The sequence below is a fragment of the Bufo gargarizans genome, chromosome 5, assembly GCF_014858855.1.
Source record: "Bufo gargarizans isolate SCDJY-AF-19 chromosome 5, ASM1485885v1, whole genome shotgun sequence".
Classification (NCBI taxonomy): domain Eukaryota; kingdom Metazoa; phylum Chordata; class Amphibia; order Anura; family Bufonidae; genus Bufo; species Bufo gargarizans.
In genome coordinates, this window is record NC_058084.1 from 216,808,661 (window position 1) to 216,826,900 (window position 18,240).

The following is an 18,240-nucleotide window of genomic DNA, read 5'->3' on the forward strand; positions in this document are numbered from 1 at the left end:
CCTACTCAGCAGTGTGGCAGTTTTTTGTTAAGCCGCCAGAGGAGGAGAAGATGGCCATATGTAAAATCTGTGGGCAGAAGGTGAAGTGTGGCCAGGGTGATGATGTTGGCACCACAGCCATGCGTCAACATATGCAGCATCACCATAAAGTGGCCTGGGAGAATCGTGGCTCAGATATGGTTGTCAAGCTTTCTACAGCAACCGCTGCATCACCCAGTGGCACGCGCCTGATTTCAAGGCTTCACCACCTGAGCCGAAGGGAGCTGTCTGTCCTTCCCATCATCTACCGGTCCTGATGCTCCTACTCCTCGTCCTCCTACTCCTTGTCACTCATTCCGTCAGCAATCGATCACCAAAGCGATTGCCAAGAGAAAACAGTATGCGTGCACTCATCCAACGGCGCAAAAGCTGAACGTGCTCCTGGCCAAGTTGCTGGTGCTGCAGTCCCTCCCTTTCCAAGTGCTGGACTCTGCACCTTTTAGAGAACTGATGGCTTGTGCTGTACAGTCTCAAGCTGTCAATTCTTTGCCAAAAAGGCATTACCAGCCCTGCACACGCATGTAGAACAGAATGTGGGACAGTCCTTCAGCCTGTTGGTGTCTGCCAAAGTGCACGGCAGCGCTGACTTGTGGAGCTGTAACTACGGTCAGGGACAATAGATGTCCTTTACGGCCCACTGGGTGAATGTGGTTCCTGCACAGCCACACCAGCAACTTGGGCAGGTGACGCTGCTTCTGCATCAACGTTGTCAAGCCGTTGGTCCTGCGACAATGTCCGCCTCTGCCTCTTCATCCTCCACCGTGTCCTTAGCCTCCACTGCAGGGACAATTCACAATGCCCCTCCAGCATACCACATGTGCAAGGGACGGTGGTGTCACGCTGTTCTGCACATCGTTTGCTCCACAGACAGGATCAATTTTTGGGGGATTATTGTTCTGATGAATCAGCAGAAGGACAAAATAATCAGTGACATCAACACAAGCTTACTGCTGACTCCCTCTGTGCAGTGATTCTAAGAGGGACCGCCTGTCATCTGCATGTCATATGGACTCATATTAATTCACTACCAAAGCAGACTTCTTATGCGTGTTGCTGCAAGGCACAGTGTCCTACACCACTATAAAGGCTCTCTGCAGCCAGGAAATATCCTTTTTTTAAATGAAATGCGATGCAAATATATTTGGATTGAAACAAATTTTTTCAAAACAATTAGTCGAACCGGCAAATCAAATTTTTGAAAAATGTGCTCATCTCTACAAATGACTGTTAGTAAGCAGAAGCCTGCTTATTTTTAGCATTTTTGTTTTTTCCTCCCCACATTCCAAGAGCCATAACTTTTTAAACCTTAAAATTTTCCATTCACATAGCCATATTAGGGTTTATTTTTGCAGGACAAGTTGTATTTTTATGACACTATTTAATTTTCTATGTCTTGTATTGAAAAACAAGAAACAAAATTGTTGTGAGTTGAAATTGACAAAACCCCACTACTCTGCAAAGGTTTTTTTGATGGCATCCATTGTGTGCTAAAAATGACATGGCGTTCTTATGCTGCGGGTCAGTATGATTATGGCGATACCAAATTTGGATAGTTTTAATGTAAAAAATAAATAAAAAGCCTTTGCAAACAAAATCTACATTCTCTTTGCATCTCCATTTTGTGAGAGCCATGACTTTTTTTTTCAGATTTCTGTCTTTAATAGTCCAGCCCTTTTCTGATGCAGCTGTACTTATACGTGTTATTTTTTTCTTGCTTTCTTTATTTTTTTTTATTACATATTTATTTTTATATGTAAAATAGGCAAAGGGAGTGATTTGAATTTTTAGTATCTTTGTTTTTTTAAACCTTTTTTTTTTTTTTTGCATTCACCACAGTACCTTTTGGTCTCTTTAGGGGACTGAAACCTATGATCTTCTGATCGCTTGTCCCATACACCGCAATAGAATACTATTAGCGGTCTATGCGATTCTGAGAAAGCCTCAGAAAGCCATAGACTGTCATGGTAACCAATTGGAACTGCGGGAGCTCAGATCCTCTCTTTGCCTAATGATTTGGTGTCATCACCGATTCCAGTCATTGTGGCCAGGTGCTTGCAGTATTATAAATCCAGCACTTCTGTAAATGTAAAAAGTGCAAAAATCTGAATAACCACTTTAAAGGCTATGAACAACTTTGCACCTTTGGCTTTGAATAAAAATGTAGCTTTGGCTTCTACAGCTGACATGTACATACACTCCACAGTCAGCTACATAAGCTGTTCTAGAATACATCCATCAGACTAACTCTCTTGCAACTCTGGTCTCTAGCCCTCTATTACCTCTTGTTAACAATCTATTAAGCTTATTTGTGACCCACTCAATAGTCATAAATCAGCATAATAGATTACTCTGGTGACTCTATTCTAACTTCATCAAGTCTTTATAAGTTACGGTGTATATTAACCAGTTTTATGAATGTGATATTCTCTCCACTTGAATACACAATGCACAATTTTTTGATACATGGTGCATGCTTTGATTTTTGCTTCTTATACATAGGATGTTTTTTCCATATGTTGCTGTATGCTTTTGTTTAAAAATGCCTTTTTTACGTTTTCTTTTAAAGTATCCCTAAACCTTCAGAGAAACTTAATTAAAACTAACTGTAAATTCGATTGAAAAAACATATTTTAAATGTACTTTAATTATTATTTTTTTTTTTTACTTTTCCTAGCAAAATAGGCACCTGAAGTTCAGGTGCCTATTACACTTTGCAGTGTGTACTCCTGTATGCTGTTGTGTATACTGAGCACCATAACTACCGAAGCATTGCTGCTCCTGCCTGGATCGGCACTGCTCCTCTAAAACTTGGCATAGATGGAGCATAGATGGGCTGTATCAGGCTTTAGCAAAGCGAGCACAGGCAGCAGGAGCAAGGTGCTATGTGAACTTCTGCCCTGTGCTTGCTTGGGAATTCGTACTCCCATATACAGCAGTGCATGAGAGTACAGAATGCAAAGCACACTAGGCACTTGAACTTCAGGTGCATATTTTGCTAGGAAAAGTTAATAAAACTATAATAATTAAAGTACTGCAAATCTGCTTTTGATCATATTTACAATTTGTTTTAATAACGTTACTATGAAGGTTTAGGTACACTTTAAATGGTTCAGCCATTTTAAAGTTAAAAGTGTCTATAAAATGTTGTTCCAATATATTTAATATAGCATATTTTTATTTTTTCATATGAGTTTTCTTTTGTCGCTGGACTACAGAGTAAAATTGCCCTGAGTTGTAAAAACTGACACCTTCAGAGTTGTCCTGGGTCTTATAAGACCTAGCAGCTGTACATTTAAGCCACGGCTACATGGAGACTTTTGGTCGAATGAAAAGTTGCTTGGTTGAGCAGAATTCTGCGATCATTAAGTGTGATCTTATGTCACATGACTACAAGTTGCCATTTAGCCCTAGTCTCACTGCAGAGTCCTGGTGATCATGTGATCAGCTGGATTAATATAGGATATGCACTTCTTCTCTCCTTTATTGTTTAATCTGTTCTCATTGAGCTCTATATGTATAACAATCCAGAATGCAAGATGAGTAAGACTACCTTTCCAGAGAGTCCAGTAGTGATGGGCAGCTGACTCTTCCCTTAATGCATATAAAAAAAAGATATTCCAAGAACAAGCATAGTAGGGGTCCCACCCCTTGGTGTTACAGATTGGTTGGAGTCTTGGCACGGACCCCACCAATGACCTGCTGAAACCCTGTCCTAAGGAGAGAGCATAAATGCTTTTTCACTGGTCATGTTGCCTGGCTGTATGTAGTCTGTCAGTGATCAGCAAGTTAAAAGAGTGATTGAAATATAGGCAAGCTTACAGCTTGTTCACCCAATGTTTCCAAAAATCACATCTGTTACAATATGAGCGCCAATAAAAAGCTTAATAAATAAAATGGAATTTAGACATACAGTTACATTGAACATGATGCATAAAAAAGTAATTCTACCTGAACATCAAAACTCCACATCCCTAGGCTAGAAATCCCTATTCTGCACCCCATGGATATTATTGACCAGTCAAAGGTATCTATTACAGTGTCATCTACTGTCCTTCACCACTATAAAGAGGTTAGCCACTCTTTTACAAGTTATGGCCTATCTTCAGGATATATCATCAATATCTAAACACCTAGGGCCTGACACACTGCACCCCTGAAGCTGTTCAGCTCAGGTTTTGGAAGTCGGTGCCAGAACTACAAATCTCCATCCACTGTGTAGCGGACAGACAATAAACGGAACAATTAGATAAACGTGAAGGTGTAGAAGCAGCACCTTGTGGTCTCAAGATAATGCGTTGGTCGATGCAGCAGCCTAGCCGTAGGCCCTTGATCCATCAGGCCTTGGAATACATATGTAGAAAGGAAGATGGCTTCGGCAGCATGTAGCAAAATGAACTTAGTTGTGAACATTTCATCTTCTCAACTTGATAATATACAAACCAGTGTATTCAGCCGGGGCCTGACATTTTGCCCCACAACCCCACGGGACTGGTTCGAACTTGAGCTGGACTTACAAAAGTTCTTTAGACGCCTGAGGTTTAAAGCCTTTTTTTCAACGAGAAATATGGATACATCTAGTTGTCAACCAATTGTATCTACTGATATGCTTATGTGTAAAAATTTTGAGTTACGTAACAAAAGTCATTTTTCGCCGCCGCAAAACAATCATGTGGTTGAAACATATATCAGCTTTGTCAGGAAACGAATTGATCAATTGAGGGAAGGTAGTACTAACCAGTTCAGACATAATCTGTCCCAAGAAGAGAGGCGGGCTTTGTCTGAACTGGAACATAATAAACAATTGACGATCAAGCCAGCTGACAAGGGGGGTGCCGTGGTCGTTATGGATCCCTGTAAATACATTGATGAGATCATACGACAGGTAGGGGATGCTAATGTTTACGAGATATTGAGCAAAGATCCTAAGTTTGATATAGCGTGTGTTATAGGGGTATTATTGGATGAGGCCCTTAGTCAAGGAGTCATCGATGATGAACTATATAATTTTTTGCATGTGAGCCATCCGATTACCCCTGTAATATATGTTCTACCACAGATCCACAAGAGTTTGGTGGATCCCCCTGGCCGACCCATTGTGTCGGGCAGGGGTTCCATCTTCAATCTCATATCCATTTTTTTGGATAGGGTATTGCGGATCCATGCGACCACGGCCCCCTCCTATGTCAGAGATACTGGCCATTTCTTGACTAAGTTGAATTCACTTGTTTTGCCGGCGGAATTTTTACTTGTAAGTTTTGATGTTGTATCGTTGTATACATCCATCGATCACTCTTATGGTTTAAATGTCGTCGATGTGGCCCTGGCCAGCACGGAGCTCTCTCCTGGGGCGCGCCGGCTGATCCTCGCCCTCCTGGAGGTGGTCCTGAGGAGAAATTACTTTCTCTTCAGGGACACCTTCTACCAACAAAAGCGTGGTGTGGCGATGGGGTCCAATGTGGCCCCCACCTACGCAAACATCTTCATGGCGGAGGTCGAGGATCGGCTGGTGTATCGCTCCACGTTCTCTGAGAGAGTTCTGTGCTGGTGGCGCTACATCGACGACATTTTCCTGATATGGACAGGCACTATACCTGAGCTGGATGATTTCCATGTGCACCTGAACTCTGGGGTCCGGGACCTGCAGTTCACCGTGATGCATTCTGCCCGTGAGCTGCAGTTCCTTGATGTCCGAGATCAGGTGCACAATGGAAGGATCAGCACTGATCTGTTCCAGAAACCTACAGACAGGAATACCCTACTAATGTACGATAGCAATCACCCTCAGACCATGGTGAACTCTCTCCCGTGGAGCCAACTACTCAGGGTACGTCGCATCGTATCTGATGACACCCAATTTGATTATAGAATGGATGATATGTGCATGAAATTTTTAAAGAGAGGCTACCCTAATAAATTAATTAACCGTACCAAACATAGGATTGTATCCATGAAACGTGGGTCCACATTGGTGAGGAAACCACAGAAACAAGAGACTGTCCGTATCCCATTTGTGTCCATCTTTGGGGGTGACAGTAGCAATATTGCCACCATCCTACGTCAGGATTGGCAGATCCTTCAGAAAGGATTGCCAACAGTCAAGGAATTCTCTGTCCCCCCAATGATGGCATACAAACGGACCCGCAACTTACGCGATAGATTGGTCAAAGCGGATATAGGGGGTAAGGATATAGACAAACAGAAAAGATTAGCACCACTCAAGAATGGTAATTTCCCTTGCCTCTCCTGCTGCAACTGCAGTTGCATCATGAGAGGTGATGGTTTTACTCATCCTTATAGTGGCAAACGGTTTAAGATTAAGGGACACTACACATGTAAATCCACAGATGTGGTTTACATGATACAGTGTCCATGTAGCCTAATATATGTGGGTGAAACCACAATGGAACTGAGGGAAAGAATCAATAAGCATAAAAGCACTATAAGAACAGGAGCTATTGACAAACCGGTTGCAAAACATTTTATTGATTGCAAACATGCTATTAATCAATTAAGATTTCGAGCAATCGATAGCGTTGGGTATCTGAGAAGGGGTGGGGACAGGAAGGGCATACTTAGGAAAAAGGAACTTAAGTGGATCCACACCCTTAGATCCCTTCAACCTTACGGTTTAAATTTGGAGTTTAACGTCACATCCATCGATTGACATTAGTCGCTTGATCGCCCTCTTCAGTATAGGGACATCATAATTTTTTATATGTGATACACATCCCTATATAGGGATTTTTAGATTTATATGTTAAAATGCCCGTCATAGCATTCGATGTATGGTATTTTGGAGAGTGTATTCTTTATATGATGATCTTGCATGATTGCTTGATGCTGCGCTGTACATTGCCTCCATCTCCGTAGATATGTGCATGTACATACTCTGATTGTCTATCGATAATGTGGCGATCACTATTGTGATCTGTGATCTAATAATATCGATCTATCCATTCTTGTATATGGACTATGTACATTTTATCCATTTTTCTATATGGATTATGCACATCTCTCTATGATAAGTTGCGCTGATCACGGCGTCGCCGTTACCATGACTCCGGTGTTTGCACTGTGTCTCTATTTGTTGTGCTATCCATGTGACCCACGAGATTGACGCACGGCTGTGCGCACCTTACTGGATGTCACATGATAGTCGCGCAGGCGATGACGACAGTGATTGCTCTTAGTAGCTCATTGGTTGAAGGCGCCAGTGCCGGCCGAAGTCATGGCGACGGATGACACTTCCGGTATGCAAAGCCGGTGAGCTGCGACTGCGCATTGGGGGTGACAGCACGCCGTGGCGCACATGACGGAGATGGTGGCCATGTCAGCTGCAGTAAGTAGCAACTTGCACAGACACTCTCCATTATGTATTGATTGGCTATGTTGATGTAATGTGGGGTGTGTTTTTTAATGTGGGGGGGTATATATATGCCTACCAGCATTGGTGTCATTAGGCTTGATAAAGACTGGTGAACAGTCGAAACGTTGCCATTTGTGTCTGGAGGTACGAATAAAGAAATTTTGATTTTGCTACATGCTGCCGAAGCCATCTTCCTTTCTAAATAAACGGAACAATGTCATTCTGGTGCAGAATTCCCAACAGCTGATCGTCAGGGGTTCAGGGTGTTGGAACCTAGCCAATCAGATAATGATAGCGTAAACTTAGGATAGGCCAACACTTGTAAAGTAGTGGACAACCCATTAAACCTGCTTATTCCTCAGTTTTTATAGAAAACAATACACAACTGTATAGACATACCGGTATATGAACATTACATGCACATTTTACTTACACTGGGTCACTCAAGTCCCATAGCTAATGGCATTAACAAACCTCTATCAATGTCAATGATTAATGGAAGAAACAGAGACACCAAAAGAACTTCTACCCCACCCATGAGAAAAATGCTAAACTCATTGGGGCAAATTTACTAATAGTAATGCAAATTACACTGTCTAATAATACAGTCTTAGGCCCCATGTACACGTATTTGTTTTTGCAGTCTGCAAATCACTGATACACAAAACACGAATACCGGCTCTTTGCATTACCAGATTTTTACTTCCTCAGGTTCCGCAAAATGTTACAAATACCTATTCTTGTCCGGATCGGATGTGGATCAGTCATTCGCATGAGGCCTTAGAATTAGACAGATTTACTACAAAATAATTTTGTCCATGTTTAGTCTAAGTTTAAAACAACAAATAGGTTAGTGATAATAGTAGATGAGTGAATTAAAATATAGCTTTTATTATACTCTTGTATTAAATAAAAGACAAAAATAAGCTAGATAATAAAAAAAATGTGTGTTGTGTCTGTCAGCCTTACAGACACAACACACAGGTCAAACCAACTTGTTTGCACCTCCAGGAGTAGGCCAGTTATCAGTTCCCCCCTCAGTGCACTAGGTGATACTAGACTAGTTAACTGTGGTGATCAACCTTCCCCCTTTTTTTTTTTTTTTTTGCCCCTGGTCTCCTGATGAGTCTGGGGCAACTTTTTAAGATGAAATGCGCCGGGACAACACTTTTTTGGATACTAACCTAACTTTTGAATTCAAGAGGGGCTTGGAGGAATTTCTGGAGTGTAATAATATTACAGGCTGTAGCTACTAGAGAGGGGTCGTTGATCCAGGGAGTTATTCAGTTTGCCTGATTGGACTCGGGAAGGAATTTTTTACCCCTTAAGTGGGGAAAATTGGCTTCTACCTCACAGTTTTTTTTTTGCCTTCCTCTGGATCAACTTGCAGGTTAACAGGCCGGACTGGATGGAAAATGTATTTTTTCGGCCTTATATAGTATGTTACTGTGTTATATATATACTATATACTATACTATTTTTGGGGGCTGTGGGAAAATCTTGGTTTTCCCTCCCCCTTTTTCTCCCACAAAATAGGGATTGACAGGGCTTGTGTAACAGGGCTAGGTTCCGGGTGGGGCTGCCCTTGTCAGGGCGATGACTCCATATTTAGCAGAGCATTAGGGCGCAATAGACCTGACAGGGCAATTTAGGGAGAGTTTCCAATAAATCTTCCCCCTCCCTTCCCCCCGTGCCGGCAAAGCCGTGATAGCCCGCAATTCGAGTGTCTATCAATCTAACTACATACTGGTAAGGCTATTTACTTTTTTTGATTATCTAGCTTGTTTTTATCTGTTATTTTAGACAAGAGTATAATAGAAGTTATATTTTAATTCATCCATCTACTATTATCACTACCCTATTTGTTGTTGTAGCTTTGAAATATTCTAGGAAGTGTTGTACGAGTACACAACTAGTTTCTTGTACATTTTCCACACCATTTCCATTTAGTCTACAGGTGAAACTCAAAAAATTTTAATATCGTGCAAAAGTTTTGCAACTTAAAAGGAGTTGCATTAATGAAACTTAAGATTAGAATATTGTGAAAAGGTTCAATATTCTAGGCTCAAAGTGTCACACTCTAGTCAGCTAATTAATCCATATTCCCTGAGCAAAGGGTACCTGAAATTGTGACTTTGGGGGTTTTCATAAGCTGTAAGCCATAATCATCCAAATTATAACATATAAAGGCTTGCAATATCTCACTTTGCATGTAATGAGTCTATCTCATATATTAGTTTCACCTTTTAAGTTGCATTACTGAAATAAATGAACTTTGCACGATATTCAATTTTTTTTTTGTTTCACCTGTAAGTTTACACTAAGTTTAGTCTAAGTTTACACCTATTAACTTGTGTAGTTTCACTTAAAAAATGTGCCAACATATGTTTGGCATATGGATTAGCATTTAGGCCCTACTCCTTTAACCACAAAGCCAGACCCCATGTCAGACGAGGCGTAAAATGTTAGAGAAAGTGTCTAAAACAGTAAATGTGATGCAAGGCACGAATGCTATTTTTGGCACAAAATTGCCCACAAAAATGGCACATTGTTAACAGTAACTCTGCTCCATAGTGGGCAAATCAGATCATCACCATGAACAGTATTATACATGGCCAAACTCAATGCTTTTTTATATCCTTGATAGTTTATTTTCTCAGCAGTGTTTTCTCTGATGGAAGATCATCTGGGAAAGGTCTCACAAGTGACTCTCCTTTTTTTTCTTCTTATTTTCCAGATAAAGAAGAATAACAGAGAATGCCAATAAATTGCATCCTTCTAGCTTTGCTTCTTCATTCTATTCCTACTTCCACAAAGACAAGTCTATTGGAAATACAAGGCATTAGCTTTATAAGCAAGGCATCCACTGGCTCATTTACAGTTAAAGACTAGTTTTTTGTGTATTTTTTTTAGCGCTCTCCTTTTTTTTCTTGAAATAAATATAAAACTGACTTGGCTTTTTACACAACAGGCAACATCAGCAGGGGAACTGTAAAGCATTATAACATTATGTTGGGGCTTAGGAACCCTTCTGTGAACTCAAAGAACATTTTCATGGAAATCATTTCGGAAACATAATTTCATAATGTCCCAGAAGTCAAAAGTATGTTTGCGCATGTGCTTGTTTAAGCCAAATTAAAGGATGACCATCCCGCACTAAAAGCAGAACTTCACAGATCTAAGGCTCTGCACTATGGCTTCACACGTGCTTCACGGGGTTTAACACTGTCTATTTGAGTGTTTTCATTTGTAATGTACATGAGCTATGTTAGAGTTGATTTTACCACCAACGGCTTATATTTATTATTTTTTCATAATATGTATTTAGTAAAAAAATAACTGAGTAACAGCTCATGTAATGTCTCATTTAATGTGGTAAAAGGTCTTCCTTAAATACCGATTTCTTAGGTCACGCCATATTTAATCTTTATAGTTTGTCAAAGCACTGTAGAAGAAAGCTGGTATGAAATGGACTAAAACTGTTCTTAGCTTTAGTGCTTATTATTTTTATATCTTTTTCTTCTACTATATCGCACAACATGCGGCGCGCCTTTTTCTCTGAAAATTATATTTGTTTCACTTTAAAACCATTTAAAAAGGGTAGCCCATATGGCACAATAATATTTATTAAAGAGAGATGCATATGCTTGGAATAATTATAATTCATTGGCAAGTTGATAGCATTGCTGCATGTATGTAGTAATACTGCTGTTGTTCTCTGACCTTCATTGGGGCCTATTGGTTAATGGTACAAGTGGCCAATCAACAAAGTATATGGTAGGCCTAGGCAATTGCTTGGCTCTCAGTGAGCTTTGCTAGAAATACTTATTATCTGGCCTATTGTGTTATATAGCAAACAGTAGACATGCAGATATTGATATAAATATTCAATGTGTAGTCTTCTTTGGCAGAATTCCAGGTAGGCTGCAGTACTTGTTGGTATATGGGGTTGTACTATAACTTGCTTTGTCTGCATCCAATAGTCACATGCAAGCAAGTTGGAAACCATGATAGGAAAAAATTTAATTACAATTAATTACAGATTTTCTTCACACTATCATAGATGTTCTCATTACATTAAATATGGTGACTCCACTCAGCAAAACAGCTATTCCCATTGTTAGCTCAAGTCAATTTCTGTTGGGGCTAGTCATTCCCTATTTAGGACCCTGGTTACAATGCAATACATGCTGCCGCATGGTGCCAGCCACTGGACCCATAATTATGTCTACCAATTCATTCAGTTCAGGAGAATATTTGCATTTTACTATTATCCTAATTGCAAAATTACAATATTGACTTAACAGGGTTTTCCTGGGAGTTTGCAATTTATGACATCAGATTGGTGGTGATCCCACACCCTGCACCAATCAGCTGTCTTTAGGAGATGCAGCAACCGGAACCAAACGCCAGAACACCACAGTTTCATATACTGTGCAGTGGCTGTGTCTGATTCCTGCTGTGCTGCTCCTATTCAAGTAAATAATACTCTAATAGTTATTAGAAAGCAAATTCCTTTTTTAATTCCCCATAATCACAAAAATCTACAGCTTTTTAAAATAATGCACCATAAATTACAAAAACACATATTGGATAATTTATCAAGACTGGCATTTGTAAGCAAGACTTGATATCCCCCTGCACTGCCAGAAGATGCACAAAATTTATGACGCGGTGCAAGCCTTGTCATAAATTAAAGGGTCACTAACTTTTCACACAATTTCACCCCCAAAGATCTAAACTGTTGATATGTCTCTATGACTTTTGCTAAATGTTAGTGACCCTTTACATACTTGTGCCTTGAAATCTACGTCAGCTTGTAACAAGGTAGCATGATAGATCAAGTCTTTGCCACCATTTAAAAGGAAAACATAAAAAAAAACATATGGAATACTGGTTCACCATACTATATACGCTATTCACAAAAAGTTAGGGATATTTGGCTTTTCGGTGAAATTTATGGAAAACTTAAAAAGTTTATGCTACAGTGATATTATTTTATGAAAGTAGAACATTTAAGTAGACACATGCAACGCTGATTTTCTCATCTCAAACAATTTATTGAGACAAAAGCCAACAACAGTGTTGGGTATATCCCCACAAAAAATAGCAATGTCTCAATAACTTATCATGTGGCCTTTAGCATCAAGCTTGACAATGACATCTCATGCTGTTCACATGTCGATTTATTGTCTGCTGAGGCATCGCATCCCACTCTTCTTGAACAGCGGCACACAGGTCATTGAGGTTCTGGGGTACAGAGTTAGGAGCCTTTACACGGTGACTCAGCTGGTCCCATAGGTTTTCAATGGGATTCTCATGGGAACTACTCCAGTCTCCAGCAGCCATTCCCTAATATTCTGACCTCGATGAACTGGCACATTGTCGTCCATGAAGATGAAATTAGGCCTGTGTTGCTCATGCAGATGCACAATGACTGGATTAATTATGTTATTTAAGTAGTATGGGCTTGTCACTTTACCATTCACAAAGTGTAGGGCAGTTATGTATTGACTAGACACACCTGCCCACACTGTAGCACCACCATCACCAAAGGCTCACCTATGGCTGATACATAGAACTCTCCTTGATGTCTCCAGCATCGTTGGTGGCCATCATTTCTGCTCTGTGTCAATCAACTTTCATCAGTGAACAGCACTGAGGCCCACTGGTCCCTTGTCCAGCTTAAGGCTCCATTCACACGTCCGTTGTTTCTTTCCTGATGTGTTCCGTTTTTTGCGGAACAGATCTGGACCAGATCTGGACCCATTCATTTTCAATGGGTCCTGAAAAAAAACGGACAGCACAATGTCAGAATTTTTTTCAGGACCCATTGAAAATGAATGGGTCCAGATCTGGTCCAGATCTGTTCAGCAAAAAACGGAACAGATCAGGAAAGAAACAACGGACGTGTGAATGGACCCTAAGGCTACTTTCACACTAGCGTTCGTCTGTCCGCTCGTGAGCTCCGTTTGAAGGGGCTCACGAGCGGACCCAAACGCTTCCGTCCAGCCCTGATGCAGTCTGAATGGATGCGGATCCGCTCAGACTGCATCAGTCTGGCGGCGTTCAGCCTCCGCTCCGTTCGCCTCCGCACGGACAGGCGGACAGCTGAACGCTGCTTGCAGCGTTCGGGTGTCCGCCTGGCCGTGCGGAGGCGTGCGGATCCGTCCAGACTTACAATGTAAGTCAATGGGGACGGATCTGTTTGAAGATGCCACAATATGGCTCAATCTTCAAGCGGATCCGTCCCCCATTGACTTTACATTGAAAGTCTGGACGGATCCGTCCGAGGCTATTTTCACACTTAGGTTTTATATGCCAAAATAATGCAGACGGATCCGTTCTGAATGGAGCCTCCGTCTGCATTATTATGATCGGATCCGTTCAGAACGGATCCGATCGAACGCTAGTGTGAAAGTAGCCTTAGATGTGCCCTGGCCAATGCAAGACGATGACGCCTGTGCCTAGTGGTGTGCCCCTTGCAGGTCATCTAGCATGCAGACCATGTTGATGTAAATGGTTTTGAATGGTCTGAAGTGACACTTGGGTGCCTCTCACCTCCTTTAAATGTGCCTGGAGTTGTGTGGGATTCATCATCCAGTTCCACAGGGCATTGTTCACAATAAAGCGGTCATCAGTGTAGGATGTGGCCAAAGGACGTTCATTTCTATGCCTTTCTGTGACTCTTCCAGTTTCTCTGTATCTCTGTTGCAACCTGCTAACACTTTAAGCTCAGTGGCTACTTCTGTTTCAGAACATCCTGCTTGAATTCTCGCAATGGCAAGGTACTGTTTATCAATTGTTAGGTTTTTGTATTGGTCTAATGATGTCAAAATATGAACAGCGTGATGAGGAGGACTGTATAAATACCAATTCTAATTGAACCAGGAAATTTATTGGACGATTTATGGATCAAACAACTGTTGTGAATTTTGCTGTTAAGCTTCTTGTTAGAGAACAGCAACGTACTAAAACATTGAACAGTTGGACACATGCATTCAAAAAGTTTATAGAAGGTCACATTAAGTTCACCTATAAAGGTTAGAGTGCATTTTAGGTCCACCCGGAAATTTCACCCACAAGCCAAATATCCCCAAAAAAATTTGAGTAGTGTATGATAGCCCTTCATCATAGAAATGATTTGCATCTTTCATCTGACAGACGGACATTATTCAATGTGCTCCGTAATATGTAAGATGCTTTTAAAGGGAACCTATGAAGTACAACATGTTGTGTACTCTGCAGGCATTCTATTATAAAGTTAAAGGAGCTGAGGTTAACTGATATATAACTGTTCAGAACTTTTGTTTTATTCATTTCAATCCCTACTCATTCTGTGCTTAGTAGTCACATGGGTGGTTCTACATAGTTATTGACACATTCCCCTTTATGAGTGTGCATGTAGAAATAGCTGTCAGTCACTATGTAGGGCTGCCCACTGGACTCCTAAAAATCGAATGAGCAGAAATTCAAAACACAAATAAATTACACAGTTATACATACCTTTTCACATAAATATTTTAATCTTTTCAGCTTCCCTGGTCTTACTATGCTGCCTGCAGATAGGCCTGAATGTATAATATGATAGGTTCCCTTGCCATAAAGTGGTGATTTATTAAAGAGTATTGGCCTTATTTGAATATACATTTAGACTAGGTTATCCTCTGTGTAGATTATCAGTATCTAATCGGTGGGGGTTCGACACCTGCTGATCTGTTGTTTGAAATGGCACCAATGGCCAGACGATAGGTCAACAGTTAAAATATCTTGAAAAACCCATTTAAATTGTAATCCCAATTAATGAATGCACAAACCGTGCTCTTCAGAAGGAGAGATCATTTTGTGTGTTTGCTCAAGCTAATTATCGCTAAATGTATGTCTATTTTACAAGCCTGGCTTTCCTTCTCAAATCTAACCTGTCACATTGAACATGGTCTCCTGCTATAAAGCATGAGGAGTCGAGCAGACTCATGTATAGTTTTATAGAAAAAGATTGAGTAAAACTTTTAATTTATGTGTTTTTTCTATGCTGAGGAGTTCTTACAACTTAGTGACTGGAAGGTTGTCAATTATTGAGTGAGATTACCCACTGGACTTTTATGCATAGAAGGAGAAAATATTTAAATCAATAAATTACAAGTCATAGACAATCCTTTTACAAAATTACATATCAACCTGCTCAGTTCCCCCAGCTCTAAAGCATGATGCCATTAGACTGAACTGTATTTTTATGCTGACAGGCTCCCTTTAACAGAGCCAAGACCAGTACATACGGTATGTCAGGTCAGTTTTTTAATTCAGACAAATTCCATTAACTTATATTGGGGTTTATGAGTCTGGGGGGGAAGTGATTTCTATAGCAAGAGTTGTGCTTATTGTTATACAGTGAGGAACAGAAGTATTTGAACACCCTGCAATTTTGCAAGTTCTCCCACTTAGAAATCACGGAGGGGTCTGAAATTCACATTGTAGGTGCATTCCCACTCTGAGAGACAGAATAACAAAAATTATTCAGGAAATTACATTGTATGATTTTTAAATGATTTGTCTTGCACTTCTGAACATAAGTATTTGAACACCAGAGAAACAGCAAGAATTCTGGCTCTCAAAGACCTGTTACTGAGCCTTTAAAAGTTCTACTCCACTCATTAATCTTACTTAGTAGCACCTGTCTGAGCTCTTTAAAGATCCCTGTCCACCCCACAGTCAGTCAGATGCCAACTACTACCATCGGCAAGACCAAAGAGCTGTCAAAAGACACCAGAGATAAAATTGTGGACCTCCACAAGGCTGGAAAGGGCTACGGGGCAATTGCCAAGCAGCTTAGAGAAAATAGATTAACTGTTGCAGCAATTATTAGAAAATGGAAGAGGCTAAAGACGACTGTCAATTTCCCTCGGACTGGGGCTGTATGCAAGATCTCACCTCGTGGGGGTATCACTGATCATAAGAAATGTGAGGAATCAGCCCAGAACTACAATGGAGGAGCTGGTCAATGACACGAAGAGAGCTGGGACCACAGTTTCAAAGGTCACTGTCGGTAGAACACTACGCCGTCATGGTTTCAAATCATGCATTGTACGAAAAGTTCCCCTGCTTAAGTCATCACATGTCCAGGCCCATCTGAAGTTTGCCAATGACCATCTGGATGATCCAGAGGAGGCATGGGAGAAAGTCATGTGGTCAGACTTTTTGGTCTAAACTTCACTCGTCGTGTTTAGAGGAAAAAGAAGGATGAGTTGCATCCCAAGAACACCATCTCTACTGTGAAACATGGAGTTGGTAACATCTGCTTTGGGGGTGCTTTTCTGTGAAGGGGACAGGACGACTGCACTTTATTAAGGAGAGGATGAATGGGGCATCCTTCCCTCAGTCAGAGCATTGAAGATGGGTCGTGGCTGGGTCTTCCAACATGACAACGACCCGAAGCACACAGCCAGGATAGCCAAGGAGTGGCTCCGTAAGAAGCATATCAAGGTTCTGGAGTGGCCTAGCCAGTCTCCAGACCTAAATCCAATAGAACATCTTTGGAGGGAGCTTAAACTCCATGTGGCTCAGCGACAGCCCCGAAACCTGACATATCTAGAGGAGATCTGTGTGGAGGAGTGGGCCTAAATCCCTGTTGCAGTGTGTGCAAACCTGGTCAAGAACCACAGGAAACGTTTAACCTCTGTAATTGCAAACAAAGGCTTCTGTACCAAATATTAACACTGATTTCCTTAGGTATTCAAATACTTATGTTCAGCAGTGCAAGACAAATAAATTCTTTAAAAATGATACAATGTGATTTCCTGAAATGTATTTATTTATTCTGTCTCTCAGAGTGGGAATGCACCCACAATGTGAATTTCAGACCCCTCCATGATTTCTAAGCGGGAGAACTTGCAAAATCACAGGATGTTTAAATACTTCTGTTCCTCACTGTAAATATCACTGGCACTATGGCAGAATGTAATAAGAGCAAAGCAACAGGCTGTTCATTTTGTTCTAAGTGGTTCAACAGGTTCTACTTGTATGCCCGGTCTAATCAATCAATTAGATTTAATAATCTATATCAAAACCTTGCGGATAGAGCATCATAACAAAATAAACCTGCCTCACATTAATGAAAGATTACTGCATGTGTCACAATATTATAATAATGATTTCACGCACCCTTTGCACATTAACATGTATGGGCTCCATTGAATGTGAAAGACCACACGGATTATACACAAGTAAATACATATTTTTCTAGCTGGCTGTCTAAGCTAAATCTATTTATAATATAACAATGTGGCAATTAGGTCTATATCGAAACAGAAAAACAAATCTAGTGATGTAAACCACGGTCACATAATGTATAGCTGTTTATAGACAAAAAATAAACTTTTTTTTTAGAGAGAAACAGAATGGTGAATATTTATTATACGGCTCTATTAAAGGGAAAACTGAATAACAGACTGATATATATATATATATATATATATATAGAAAAAGAAAGTCCAGCGGGAGCACCAGCCTGAAGAGTGGGTGCAAAATCCAAGGGGGATGACGGCAGTCCCCAATAGTATAATCGAAGAAATAGGACTGCACTCCGGATATTGATGAAAAAATCAAGTGGTTTTATTCACCCATATTATGGCAAATCTTGCGACGTTTCAGCTCTTGCGAGCCTTTCTCAAGCATAGAGTAAGTGAAAGTGAACACATATAAAGCGTTACAAAAAGTGTTACACCCATCGGGGTGTGGTTACAATCAACTTAATTACAGACATGTGTTACAATTTTAAAGTGCATGTTTGACATAGTAACTAGTGAAATACGTTTTTTCATATCAGGATATAGTTCCTT

The 18,240-nt window shown here is 40.6% G+C and overlaps 1 protein-coding gene across 4 annotated transcripts in view; it reads left to right on the top strand.

Annotated features, from left to right (window-relative positions):
- PDE1C (phosphodiesterase 1C) overlaps positions 1-18,240 on the top strand; it is a 1,393,842-nt gene that overhangs the window by 1,305,388 nt on the left and 70,214 nt on the right. The window contains exon 17 of one of the 4 annotated variants that reach the window (XM_044293928.1): positions 10,143-13,100. The exons of the other annotated variants lie outside the window; for them this stretch is intronic. Coding sequence (XP_044149863.1) covers positions 10,143-10,156 — 14 coding nt within the window. The 3' untranslated portion in view covers positions 10,157-13,100. Of the gene's footprint in view, positions 1-10,142; positions 13,101-18,240 lie in introns of those variants that run through there. 4 annotated transcript variants of the gene reach the window in all.